Source organism: Scyliorhinus torazame, chromosome 7 (genome assembly GCF_047496885.1).
Source record: "Scyliorhinus torazame isolate Kashiwa2021f chromosome 7, sScyTor2.1, whole genome shotgun sequence".
Lineage (NCBI taxonomy): Eukaryota > Metazoa > Chordata > Chondrichthyes > Carcharhiniformes > Scyliorhinidae > Scyliorhinus > Scyliorhinus torazame.
The window spans coordinates 246,262,398-246,275,934 of NC_092713.1; the positions used below are offsets into that span (position 1 = coordinate 246,262,398).

The following is a 13,537-nucleotide window of genomic DNA, read 5'->3' on the forward strand; positions in this document are numbered from 1 at the left end:
GCAAGGTAAACAAAGAAAATAGAAAAGTTGTAGCCACCGTCAGAGAGCAGAGCACCCCTTCCCCCAACCCCAAACAAAACAAAAACAAAAATCCTAAACTCATCCTTGAAACCTCCCCCCCTAAAGTACGAGCCACAATAACCCCCACCACTCCACTCCTGTTAACTAACTATACAGCTAGCAGGGTGGCCCCCACTCAAGAGTAAAAACAGAACAAATAGCCATAACACCAACCAGCCCCCCACCATATTCAACTTTAATAGTAAAAGAAACCCATCCTACAACAGTATAAATACAAATTCAAACTCCAGAATGTCCAAAAAGCACTCCCAACAAATCCCAAATATCCCAACCGCACACCACAAACATAAATCTCACAACAAGTCCATTTCACAGTTAGCTCGACCCACCCCAGTCCATGCTTCTTCACAAACGTCTGTGCCTCCGCTCACACATCAAAATGGTAGTATTTAGAATCCTAAGTGACTTGAAGGCGTGCAGGATATACCACACCAAATCAAATATTGCTCCTGTACAATGCAGCCCTGGCCTTGTTGAATATACATGCCTCTTCGCCAGCTCCGCTTCCATATCCTGGTAGAGTCTCATGGCATGGTCCTCCCATTTATAGTCCCAATGGTCCTTTACCCACTGCAGGGCCCTTTCCTTCCCTTGATAGCTTTGAAAGCGCACGATGATCACAAGCGGTGGTTCATCAGAATGGGGCTTTTGCCCGAGCTACCTGTGGGCAAGGTCCAATTCGGGAGGGAATGTCATTCCACCCTCCCGCACTATCATCCCAAACATCTGCGACATGTATACCATTGAATTTGTGCCTTTCAGATTCTCTGACGGCCCTAAGATTCTCAAGTTCCACCTTCTGGAGCGATTCTCCAGATCGTCCTGCTTGGCACTTGGCGCCTTGTTATACCCGGCCACCCGTGCCATCTCCACGTCCAGGGAGGCGATTTGGTCACTCAGCCTCGAGAGGACCACCTCCACATCCTGTAGCATCGCACCTTGCACCTTTACCCTCTCGTCCATTTCTGCTAAGGATGCACAAATGGGGGCCAGGCCTCCTTTGATCGCTCTGTTGAGGTCTCAGAGACAGCCTACCATATTTTTTTAAGTTCCACCGCCAAGATACCTGTGAGAATCTCAGCCATCAGGGGAGTGGCCAAAGTCTCAGCAGGAGCCTCAGCCATTTACTTAGCAGATGAAGCTCTAAAGGCTTCATTGTCTGACGACGATTCTTTACTTCCATCAACAGGTAAATGAACTTCTAACAGAAAGATTGATGAGAATGAGGTCAGGAAGATTTTTCCCTCATGTTGGTTCTCTCACTACCTGTGTCAGGTCCAGTCTGCTGGTTACCTTCTCAGGACTCAGGTCAGTAGGGGCTATCAAGCCACTCTTGCTGATGGATGTTGAAGTCTTCACTCAAGAGTATATTGTGGTTTTCAACATGGAGGTGTACTGATGGCTGCTCCCTCCCAACCACCCACCAGCTGGGTATACCAGAAGATGGGATGGGATGGAGAGTTGGGGACATTAGCTCAACTGTATGATTTTCTAAGTTTCTAAGTATTACTGCAGCACAGCAGACTGTTGCTTGACTAAGCTGTGGGGCAGTTTTTCCAGACAATAGCCAAAAGCAGGGTTGCTTACGATGCGTGCCTTGACACACAAAATGCAGATGTCAATGCAGCATGGTTGGTTCTGTTTTATTAATAGATTTTCACAGTAATTTGATACAACCGAGTGGCTTTCTCAGTTATTTAAAAGGGCAGTTAACAATATATATGCCAGATCAAGAAGGAATGGCAGATTTATTTCCTGAAAGAACATTAATGAACCAACCATATGGGTTTTTAAAGGCAATCCAGTCGTTTCACGGTCACCATAACCGATGAGCTTTTTAATTTCAGACTTAGTTAATTAACCAAATTTATATTCCCAAGGTGTTGTGGTGGAATTTTATCATTTGTCTCCAGTGCATCAGTCCAAGGCTCTGTATTGCTAGTCCAGTAACATAACTCTGTTACGTAACAACAAGTGATCAGCATACACTCATTTCAATCATTATTTTTGGGTCAGCTGATGACCTGGACTTGGTAATTGCTTACTCTGTGTAAGAGTATTCATATCAAACTAGAGTGAAATTTCTGCAGCATGTTCTTTTGTCTGATATGGAGCGCACTCTTTCCCAGTTGGGACATGGTTCATTTCTATAACTCCGAAGAAATTGATATTGCTGGAGGTTACCAACCTCACTTCACAGTCCACCTGCACAAAATATTATTTTTCTGCTGCCAGTCTAGCTAGGGCCATGTGACCCATTAAGCAGTTTTGCAGTTCTACTTCATTAATGCTGCAGATAGATAAAGTTTGGACGACTAAATATAATCTATTCAGAAATTATTTATAGCCATGAGTCATTTGAAATCCAAGACTGTTTCCATGACATGTGCCTCGCCATGCCATTGCCCATTCTCAGGGTCCTTCCTATATATTCCCTTATTTTCCTTTCTTTCATTTTGTCGTTCGAGCTTTTGACCCATGGATGATTAATGGACATGGTCTCTTTAAGGAAAGCAACCTGAGCAAAAAAAAATCAATTGAAGACCATAGAAATCTACACATTCATAATGAAAGATTTAAATAAGAAATCCTGGATTACAAGTGAAGATGTAGGATAATTCCCAGTTAGCCCAGCTCACCATGATTATTATAGTTGAAATATATTTGTACAGTACTAAACCAAAACAAACCTGTGGGGAACCTTCCGCCAAAGAAGATGTTGAACAAATCTTCAGGTGTTATATCTGCTTCAAATTCTCTGTAATACTTTGAATAGTTGGCAGAAGGACTACAGACAGTTGGTGGTTCCTTTCCATATTGATCATATTGTTTTCTTTTCTCTGGGTTACTCAGTATAGCATATGCATTTCCAATTGCTAAAACAGACATCAGTAATATCGGTTAATAATATTTCATCACTTTGCTGTCAGAATATTATTACAATACTTGAGTATTAACTATGTGTTGTAAATTTAGACAGCCAAAACAGCATTAATTAGACAACATGACTTAAGTTATTAGTTACTCAAATTAAAGGCATACCCTTCAGGTCAATTTCAGAACGTACTTTCAAAATTATAAACCGTTTTGATCAGGTAAACAAGAAACCATTTTAATTGGCAATAACCAAACAGCACAGGTTTAACACAATTAGAAAAAATGAACAAGAGAAGAAATGTTTATACTCTGTGAGTTACGATAATCAGAAATGTACTACTGAAGCAGATTCGATAGTAACTTTCCAAAGGTAATTGTATACAAACCTGAAGAGGAAATATTTGCAATGTTAGGGGGAAGCAGCAGGGGAGGGAATCCAATTGGATTGCTCATTTGAAGAAGTACCATAGGCATGATAGGCTAAATGTCTTCCCGAGTTGTATAATTCTATGATTCTTAACAGTTTTTCTTATTATAAAATGTTTTGAGCAGGATCACATATTATCTCCTTAGTCCTGCAACTAACACCTTGAGTGATCCCTGTTAATTATGAACAGAATGTCAAGAGTCACCCCAAATAGGACAAGATGGATGTTATTGCTGACATTTCAGAAACTACACAACTTCAGAGTTTGAGGCGAGTACCATGAATACAATTAAAATAAATAATTTTTTTTGGAAGAACCTAAGAATCTAATGGCTTAAACTTTGACATTAAAAACGGCCTTACTTAAAAGCCAAAAGCTGTTCACTAAAATTTTCAACAAATTCCTAACTTTTGGGAGAAGTGATTGATTCTGTTGGGAAGAGAGCAGACATACTTTTAGAATAGAAAAGATACCATCAAAATGGCCCTGATTTGGAAAACAAAAAATAAATTTACTTACAATAGAAGTGGAATGCCATCCAATGCTAGATATGAGCTTTTTCGACTCAGGAAAAAGAAGAAATTGTATATTTCTGCACTTTTCTCAGGGATATTGACAAGAAGAGGAAATTAATTAAAAAGTAGCATGTGGAATTCAATGCTAATAAGCGACGATTTAGAACTGGGCAGGAGAAACCTCTTTACAGAAAAAGATGGTTAACAGAGGAAGCAGAAGCTGTTCAAGAACAGAGTGGATAATTGGCAGTAGAAAAAGGGCGAGAAGGGATATGAAAACAAGGAGGTAAATTTGATTACAACTGGTTTTTGCATGTGCAAAGGAATGGCCTGATTCTGTGCAGTAAATTCCAAGTCTTACCATACACTTGAGGGTTTTCCAGAAATTGTGAAAGAGAAAAGGGTGAATGTGTTGAGTATTTACAGAGTACATCAGGCTAGACCCTTATTCCCTGCTGGGTCACTGTCTGTGCGGAGTCTGCACGTTCTCCCCGTGTCTGCGTGGGATTCCTCCGGGTGCTCCGGTTTCCTCCCACAGTCCAAAGACGTGCAGGTTAGGTGGATTGGCCATGCCAAATTGCCCTTCGTGTCCAAAAAGGTTAGGAGGGGTTATTGGGTTATGGTGATAGGATGGAAATGAGGGCTTAGGTGGGTCGGTGCAGACCCGATGGGCCAAATGGTCTCCTTCTGCACTGTATGTTCTATGTCTTATGTTCTTATATCTCACAATGCAAGTTCGGGTAAAATTTGAGAAAAAAGGTTCATTTGAAAATGAAATGAAATGAATGAAAATGAAATGAAATGAAAATGAAATGAAAATCGCTTATTGTCACAAGTAGGCTTCAATGAAGTTACTGTGAAAAGCCCCTAGTCACCACATTCCGGCGCCTGTTCAGGGAGGCTGGTACGGGAATTGAACCGTGCTGCTGGCCTGCTTGGTCTGCTTTAAAAGCCAGCAATTTAGCCCAGTGTGCTAAACCAGCCCCTTTATCTCTCCCTTCAGGATTTGAACTCAGTTAACCTGATAATCCAATTCAATACTCAAATTTGCTTTATTTATTGCCACCTCACATTGGATAAATCTCTTTGGCAAGTGCTGCCTTGTCCATGGAATGCAACTGGTTTTCTATTTCAAACAGATGCAATTAAGGGAGGAAGGTCTTGTATCTACTGGACCAGTGTTCACACTGAACTGCATGTTCAAATTCATACCATGAAGATTGAAGCAAATCTATGGCTCTTTTGACTTTAAAGCAATGCTTCGATAAGACCAGGTATGCAAGAGATGATTCCTGGTTAGTTTACAAAGTTCCCCACAAGATGAGGTGCGCTTTTAAGAGGTGATCAAATTCATTTACACTCGGAATGCAAAGGGAAATCTCCCCAGCAACTTATCCTGCATCCAACTACTATAGTCAATTTGTTGAAAAAATAATAGTCAATTTGTAGAAAAGATAAGTAGAAGGCAAGAATAGACGAAACGTGGGAAAAGATGGTGGAATGTTCTGTTTGTGTACTGTTTCTGAGGCATGCTAGTGATGACATAGATGTTCACCATGAACCTAGTAAGGTGTCACTGACCTTCCCTTCTCCCAAAGCAAGACTAAGCAGGTGCTCACAAGATGCATGGACTTGTCCAGCACGCTGTGTCAATTTGTCCTGCAAGAGTATAGTGAATGAAGGCAAAACTATCAGTTAAGTATGTGCCAAGTAGCATGGGGGAGGTAAAGAGATTGGTAAAGCAGTGGAAGGAATTTCAAGGATCTGAATGATAAATGATTGCTGAGGGGGATGTGGGTGACTATAAGATGTAGAATTAGAGCTTCCCTTTGTCCGACTGGACTGTGAAGGAAATATTGCACAGGTGATGGTTTGAGAGGCTGAAGAATATGCAGGCACCCAGGGAGATCGAAAAAGAAATGATGAAAGTTCCAGTGATTACATCTCCCCAAGCCTTGGTCAAGTCATTAACTTTTTCCACCTCTATGTTGTGAGCCTTGGAAGTGAGAGTTGTTACTTGGTGCCATTGCCATCTTTCACCAGATAGCATGAGTTAAATTTCTGGGTGGCTTAATGACACCTACATCCAGAAATCTTTCGGCCCAGCCTTTGTTTTCCATGAGAAGGTGTATGGAGTACTGCATGCTCAAGTTCTGTGTTCATTATTTTTGGCTTGGTGTCATGGGGTGAATGTGGTAGTATGCATTAGGGGTCATGTGGGACTGTGCAGCCATGATGTCATTGGCTGATAGATCCCGGGTCCTGGTTGGACGTTGACCTCTAGCTCCGCCCTGAAGGCGGAGTATAAGTACCTGGAGTCCTCCCCCGCAGGAGTCCGAACTGCGGGGGAAACAGTCACGCTTAATAAAGCCTCATCGACTTCATTCTATTCGTCTCTCGGAGTCTTTGTGCGCTACAGGGTCCACATGTTGTCTGCACAGTCATAATTGTGTCTATGTGTGATTAGAAAATATAAAAAAATAAAACAGGTAGTAAAATTAGAATGAAATGAAACGCTAAGCCTAGTCCATCTCTTCCCTGCTGCCTGAAGAGTGTAGGCCGAACTGGCTTTTTAAAAACTGCACTAATGCCTCCAGGTGGTTCAGTTGTTCATGCCCGATATATACTAATGCAACAATAAAGAGCAGTAAATCCCCTTCCAGGCCACCAAACACAAAGTTTCTTGAAAAATAAACAACAGCGGTGTAATTTATTTCAAACAAATTCTAGGCACTAATCTCATGCTTTGCAAAAAAGGTGCTAAGTACATGTTCAGCTGCACCTCAAAAATAAAAGGCCAAAGTTGATTTCTGTGGGGAAATATTGAAACTGTGGGAAAATATACTGTGGGAAAATATTGAAACTGTGGGAAAATATACTGTGGGAAAATATTGAAACTGTGGGAAAATATATTGTGGGGAAATATTGAATCTTCAGAGTGACACATCAGCGTTACAGAATCCAAACCCCAAATGTGACAATGTAACAATGTAAGCGCAGCCAGTAAGGTTTTGTTTTTGAAAATATTTTATTGAGGCATTTATAATTTTAAACAGCAAATTACAACAACAAAAACACAACAATATAACCAACACCCCCCACCCCCAAGCACAAACCCCAGCTAACATGGCTTACACAAACAGTGTCACCTTGCCCAATCACCCCTCTGTTGGTTCTCCTGTCCTTACTCACCTTTCCCATGCCTCCCCTTCCTCTCCTCCCCCTGCTGACAGCTTAATTTTTCTCGAAGAAGTCGCTGATCGTCTGTCACCTCAGAGCAAACCACTGCAATGAACCCCTCAAGGCGAATTTAATTTTCTCAAGTCTGAGAAACCCCGCCACTTCGCTAACCCACACCCCCGACTTCGGCGGTTCAGAGTCCCTCCATCCTAGTAAGATCCGTCTCCGGGCCACCAGGGTGAAAAGGCCAGGACATTGGCCTCGCTCACCCCCTGGGCTCCCAGGTCTTCCGACGCACCAAAGATCGCCACCTCTGGACTCGGCATCAACCTCACTTGTAAGACCTGACATGACGTCAGCAAATACCTGCCAGAAACCACTTGGCCTCGGACATGCCCAAAACATATGGAGATAGTTCTCAGGACCCCCTGCACAGCGTCCACACCTATCCTCCACTTCCTCAAAGAACCTGCTCATCCGGGCCACTGTCACGTGTGCCCTGTGGACCACCTTAAACTGTATCAGGCTGAGCTTGGTGCAGACGAGGATGCATCGACTCACCTCAGGGCCTCCTCCCATAATCCAGCCTCCAACCCAGCTCTTCTTCCCACTTTCTCTTTATCTCCCCTATTGGGGCTCCCTCCCAATCCATCAGCTCCTTATAGATCTCTCCGATACTCCCCCCTCCTACTCCTGCTCTCGACACCACCTTATTCTGCAGTCCCTGGTGCGGCAGGTGCGGGAAGGTGGAAACCTGCCTCCGCACACAAAATCCCTCATCTGCAGATATCGGAACCCATTCCCACCTGGCAACTCAAACTCCTCCTCCAAGCTCTGGAAATACTCATCAATAAAGAGGTGCAAATCTCTCGATCCCTGCCCGCTACCATCTCCGAAGCACCCCCCCCCCCGGAGCGAATCGGTAGTCATCACATATCGGTACCCACGCCACGCCCCCTCTAACCGCATGTGCTGCCTCCGCTGTCCCAATACCCTCAGGGCTGCCACTACTACCGGGCTTGTGGAGTACTGAGCCGGCGAGAATGGCACAGGTGCCTTTAACAATGCCCCCAAACTCGTGTCCTTACATAATGTCGCTTCCACCCGCTCCCACACCGACCCCTCCCCCACTACCCACGTCCTGACCATCGCAATATTCACCGCCCAACAGTAATTAATGAAATTCGGAGTAGCCTGCACCCCCTCCCAATGCCTCCGCTCCAGCAGCACCTTCTTCACCCCCCAAATAAATCCCCAGATCACTGCACTCACTTGGGGATAAAGATTGGGAGGCTCTGAAAATCAAACATAAACCTCGGGACGACCGTCTGTACCCGCCCCGCCAATGACAACGGGAACATGTCCCACCTCCGAAAGTCCCCCCTCATCTGTTCTACCAACTGACCCAAATTCAGTTTACGCAGCTGCTCCCACTCCCGCGCCATCTGGATACCGAAATATTGAAAGCTCCCTCCCACCACCTTGAACGGCATCTCACCCAATCTCTTCTCCTGCCCCCTCACCTGGACCACAAAGACCTCACTCTTACCCATATTTAATTTGTATCCCAAAAACTGGCCAAATTCTTCTGATATGCCCATAATCCCTCCAATCCCCCCCAGCAGGTCCGATATGTACAGAAGTAGATCGTCCACGTACGAGACCTGGGCTCCACTCCACCGCCCCGTACTATTCCCTGCCAGACCCTCAACGTTCTCAATGCCAATGGCTTTATACCCAAGGCAAACAACAGTGGGGAAAATGGAAATCCCTGCCTCATCCCCCGGTGTACCCTGAAGTAATCTGATCTCACCCGATTCGTCCGCACACTTGCCACCGGTGCCTGGTATAGCAGTCCACAAATCCCTGCCCAAACCGCCCCAGGACCTTCCATAAGTATTCTCACTCCACCCGATCAAAGGCCTTCTCTGCGACCATGGACACCACACCCTCAACCTTGCGCCCCTCTGGAGGCATTATAATTACATTAAGCAGCCTCCTAATGTTGGTCGCCAAATGCCGCTCCTTAGCGAACCCCGTCTGGTACTCCCCTATTACCCCTGGGACACAGTCTTCGATCCTTCTGGCCAGGATCTTGGCCAATAGTTTGGCATCCACATTTAACAGGGAGATCGGTCTGTATGACCCACAGTTTTCTGGGTCCTTATCCTGCTTTAAAATGAGGATAATCGCCGACTGCGACAACGTTGGGGGGGAACACTCCCAACTCCTTTGCTTCAGTGAAAGCCTTTACCAACCTGAAACCCCTGTGAACTACTTATAAATTCCACCGGGTACCTGGCTGGTCCCGGGGCCTTGACTGATTGCATCGCTTCCAACCCCTCCACTACTTCTACAAGCCCAATTGGGGCCCCCAGGCCTTCCATCAGCTCCTCATCAACCTTCGGGAACTCCAACCCTCTCAGAAACTGCCTCATCCCCAGTTGGGTGTTTTTTGGGTTTTTTTCATAGAATTTACAGTGTAGGAGGAGGCCATTCGGCCCATCGAGTCTGCACTGGCTCTTGGAAAGAGCACCCTACCCAAGGTCAACACCTCCACCCTATCCCCATAACCCAGTAACCTCACCCAACACTAAGGGCAATTTTGGACACTAAGGGCAATTTATCATGGCCAATCCACCTAACCTGCACATCTTTGGAATGTGGGAGGAAACCGGAGCACCCGGAGGAAACCCACGCACACACGGGGAGGATGTGCAGACTCCGCACAGACAGTGACCCAAGCAGGAATCGAACCTGGGACCCTGGTGCTGTGAAGCAATTGTGCTATCCACAATGCTACCGTGCTGCCCTGGCTCATACAATTTGCTATAAAACTCCCTAAACACCCTCTCCTTCCATTTCCCAAACACTCTCACCGCCCCCTGCTTCCTAAACTGTTGCGCTAACATCCTGCTCGCTTTCTCCCCATACTCATATACCCCCCACTGACCCGTCTTAACTGCCCTACCGCCTTACCCATGGATAACAGCCTGAATTCCATTTGCAACCTCTGGCGTTCAAATAGCTGCCATTCCTCTGGGGCCTCTGCATAGCTCCTGTCCACCTGCAGGATTTCTTCCACTAGCCTTTCTATCTCTACACACTCTGCCTTCTCCCTGCGTGCCCGAATCAAAATAAACTTCTCCCTGACCACTGCTTTCAGTGCCTCCCAAACCGTACCTGCTGACACCTCCCCCTTATCATGAATCTCTACAAACCCCCAGGTGGCCTTCCTCACCCGCTGACACACCTCTTCCTCCACTACCAGTCCTACATCCAGCCACCATTGCGGGAGCTGCCCCCCCCAGTATGGGGCTTGGTCCGACACCACTATTGCCGAATACGCAATATCTACCACCCCAGCCAACAATGTCTTATCCAACACAAAGAAGTCTATTTGAGAGTACACCTTATGCACGTGGGGGTAAAACGAGAATTCTTTCACCCTCGACCTCCCAAATCTCCACGGATCCATGCCCCCCCCCCCCCCCCCCCCAGCCCCCAAGTGCTCCATGAACACCTGAAGCTCCTGAGCTGCAGCCAACACCCTCCTCAACCTCGAGCTCAACCAGTCCAGTCTCGGATCCAGGACCGTATTAATGTCCCGTCCCCCCAGAATCAGCCGATGAGAGTCCAGGTCATGAATCCTCCCCAGTACCCACCTCATAAATTCAACATCGTCACAGTTTGGGGCATAGATGTTTACCAACACCACCAGCATTCCCTCCAATTTCCCGCTCACCATAACATCCCCCAGAGTCAGCCACTATATTTCCCACCTCGAACGCCACCCGCTTATTAACCAAAATCGGCAACCCCTTCATTTTAAAGTCCAATCCCGAATGAAATACTTGCCCAACCCATCCCTTCCTCATCCCAATCTGGTCCCCCACATTCAGGTGAGTCTCCTGTAGCGTGGCCATATCCACCTTCAATTGCTTTAAGTGTGCAAACGCATGGGCCCTCTTGACTGGCTTATTCAATCCTCGCACATTCCATGTGATCAGCCTGGTAGGGGGGGCACCCTGCCCCTGTCTGCCGCCCCCGCTGATCAACCATAGTCCTTCTTGGGCCAGCCTCCGGCCTGTGTCCCGCACCTCCCCAGCCCGCCCTAGGGCGCGCACTATCATCGATCCTCCTCCCCTTAACACTTTAAAAGCCCTGCCCCTGTCAGCAGTACTTCCCTCTCACCCCCAAATCCCCCAGCAACTATCCCTGCCCCCCACTGACCTTCCACTCATCCTCCATTGTGCTTCCATAAGCTAGCTCGCCTAGATAGGCTGGCAGTCCCCGCCCATGGCGCCTAGCATCCTCCCCACACTGATTCCCCTCAATCCCCGCTTGAACATTAGTGCAAACAACAAAAACAACTCCTCCCCAAGCCCATCCCCTAACAAATACCAAAGAGCAAACCTGAAGCCGAAAAAGAAAAAATAGGCCCCAAACACAAGTTAACAGCAACGTCACAGCATCTCCACCAAATCCCGCCTCCTCCGCCAAACCAAAGCCCAATTCCCGGCCTTCGCAGGTCACCCACAGATGTGCCGGGTACAGTAACCCAAACATCACCCCCTTCTTGTAGGGGGTTGCCTTGACTTTGTTAAAACTCGCTCTCCTCTTGGCCAGCTCTGCACCCAGGTCCTGGTACACTCGGATTTCACTGCCCTCCCAGGTGCAGCACCTTGACTGCCGGGCCCACCTCATAATTTGCTCCTTGTCCAGGAACTGGTGCAACCGCACCACCATCGCTCTCGGTGGCTCATTTCTCTGGGGCTTCCTCATTAGCACCCTGTGTGCTTGATCCACCTCCAAAGGCCTTGCAACGCACCCTCTCCGAGCAGCTTCTCCAGCATCCTCCCCACATATGTGCTAGGATCGGCTCCATCACTCCCCTCCGGCAGTCCCACGATCCTTGTATTCTGCCTGCGTGATTTGTTCTCCAGGTCTTCAGCATATTCCTGAAGCCGCCTCTGCTGGTCCTGCATCAGCCCTATCTCTGCTGCCATCGAGGCGAACTGCTCCTCATGTTCCCTCGCCACCTCCTCCATCTTCTAGATCGCCTGACGCTGGGCCGCCAGCTTCATTTCCAAGCGGTCGACCACCGCCTTGATCGAATCCACCGCCCGGGTCAGGTTCTCCAGACTCTCCTTTCGTTGCTGGGTGAACATCTTGTTCAAGAAGCTCACCAGCTGGTCCGTTGACCGTTGAGCCGGCAGGGCCGCTCCCTGCCCCTTTGCCAACTCCACGAGCATCGCAGGCGCTGTACCAGCTCCCCCCAACTGATTCCCTCTTTTTCACCCACTTCTGGCCCTCAGTTCCAAACACCAGAGAGTCAATCTCTTCCACTCAGTACCTGCACCTTTATTCCGCTTCACATCCACCTGTTAACTGGGGAAATGGTCCGCAAAAACCGCCACGAGCAGGAGCCACCAAATGTGCGACCACTCACTCCATGGCCACCACCAGTAAGTTAGATACAAGTGTAAATGCTGGCATAAAATGCTGAGATGGCGTGCCAATCAGGAGTCACAACTCAGGATTACTAAGCCAATGGGGGAACAAAGGGGTGTTACCAAAAACGTGCATGTACAAGAAATCTTGACCCTTTGTGGGTGTGGTTCTTTTCTTTGTTCTCTTTCTTGTGCTCCTTTGTGTTTTTGTTTCTTTTTTATATCTGAAATTGTACTACGTTTTGCAATAAACTCAATCTAAACCTACCACCGGATTTGAACTCTTATTGGAAAATAGGAAAATAAGATATCCTACAACTTGGTGCTACGAGCATGGACGCTAGAGGAAAAAGAACCAGAAATCTGGACATCGGACCTATGTCGGACTCCAGAGGTCAGGACACCTCTTCATTCTAAAAGAGTCCTTGGCCGTTTTTTTTAGACTCAGCAATCCTCTTAACACGACCTCAGTCCCCTCCGGTCTGGTAGTCAGATCATTTTAAATTTGTCGGTATAAAGTATAGATATATACCAACCCAGCTAAAAAAGCCCCACGGTTTGAGACCCCCAATAAGAATCGGTATGATGGCAGAGGAAAAGAACAAACAGTTGCCTACCACCGTCAAAGGCAGGCGCCGCCGGATGTCTTGGAAGACGAGATCCATTGGCAATTAAAAGTATATATGGAGCAACAATTTAATTTATCCAAAAACCTGAACTGAGATTGAGCAAAATTATGGTGTCTCCCACTAGAGGAATTCGGAACAAATGTGAGAATTTTATGGTGCTATCACATTGCCCCTGTTAGGGAACAAAGGTTTTGTAGGGCTTCGTGTGTTGGGGTGAAAATGCCTTTGAGATTTAAATTTAACGAAGAATAGATGATGCCTATGGAATCATTTGTTGGAGATTGGCCTATAAGGAACAATAAACAAAAATGGATTGAATAATGATTTTATGTCTTATCATGCAGCAGAATGGAGTATCTTATTTCTTATCTCAG

General features: G+C 46.6%; 1 protein-coding gene across 2 annotated transcripts in view; it reads right to left on the bottom strand.

Annotated features, from left to right (window-relative positions):
* dnajc18 (DnaJ (Hsp40) homolog, subfamily C, member 18) overlaps nt 1-13,537 on the bottom strand; it is a 70,457-nt gene that overhangs the window by 16,949 nt on the left and 39,971 nt on the right. For both annotated transcript variants that reach the window (XM_072512220.1, XM_072512221.1), the window contains exon 4: nt 2,772-2,957. In XM_072512220.1, coding sequence (XP_072368321.1) covers nt 2,772-2,957 — 186 coding nt within the window. The remainder of the gene's footprint in view (nt 1-2,771; nt 2,958-13,537) is intronic.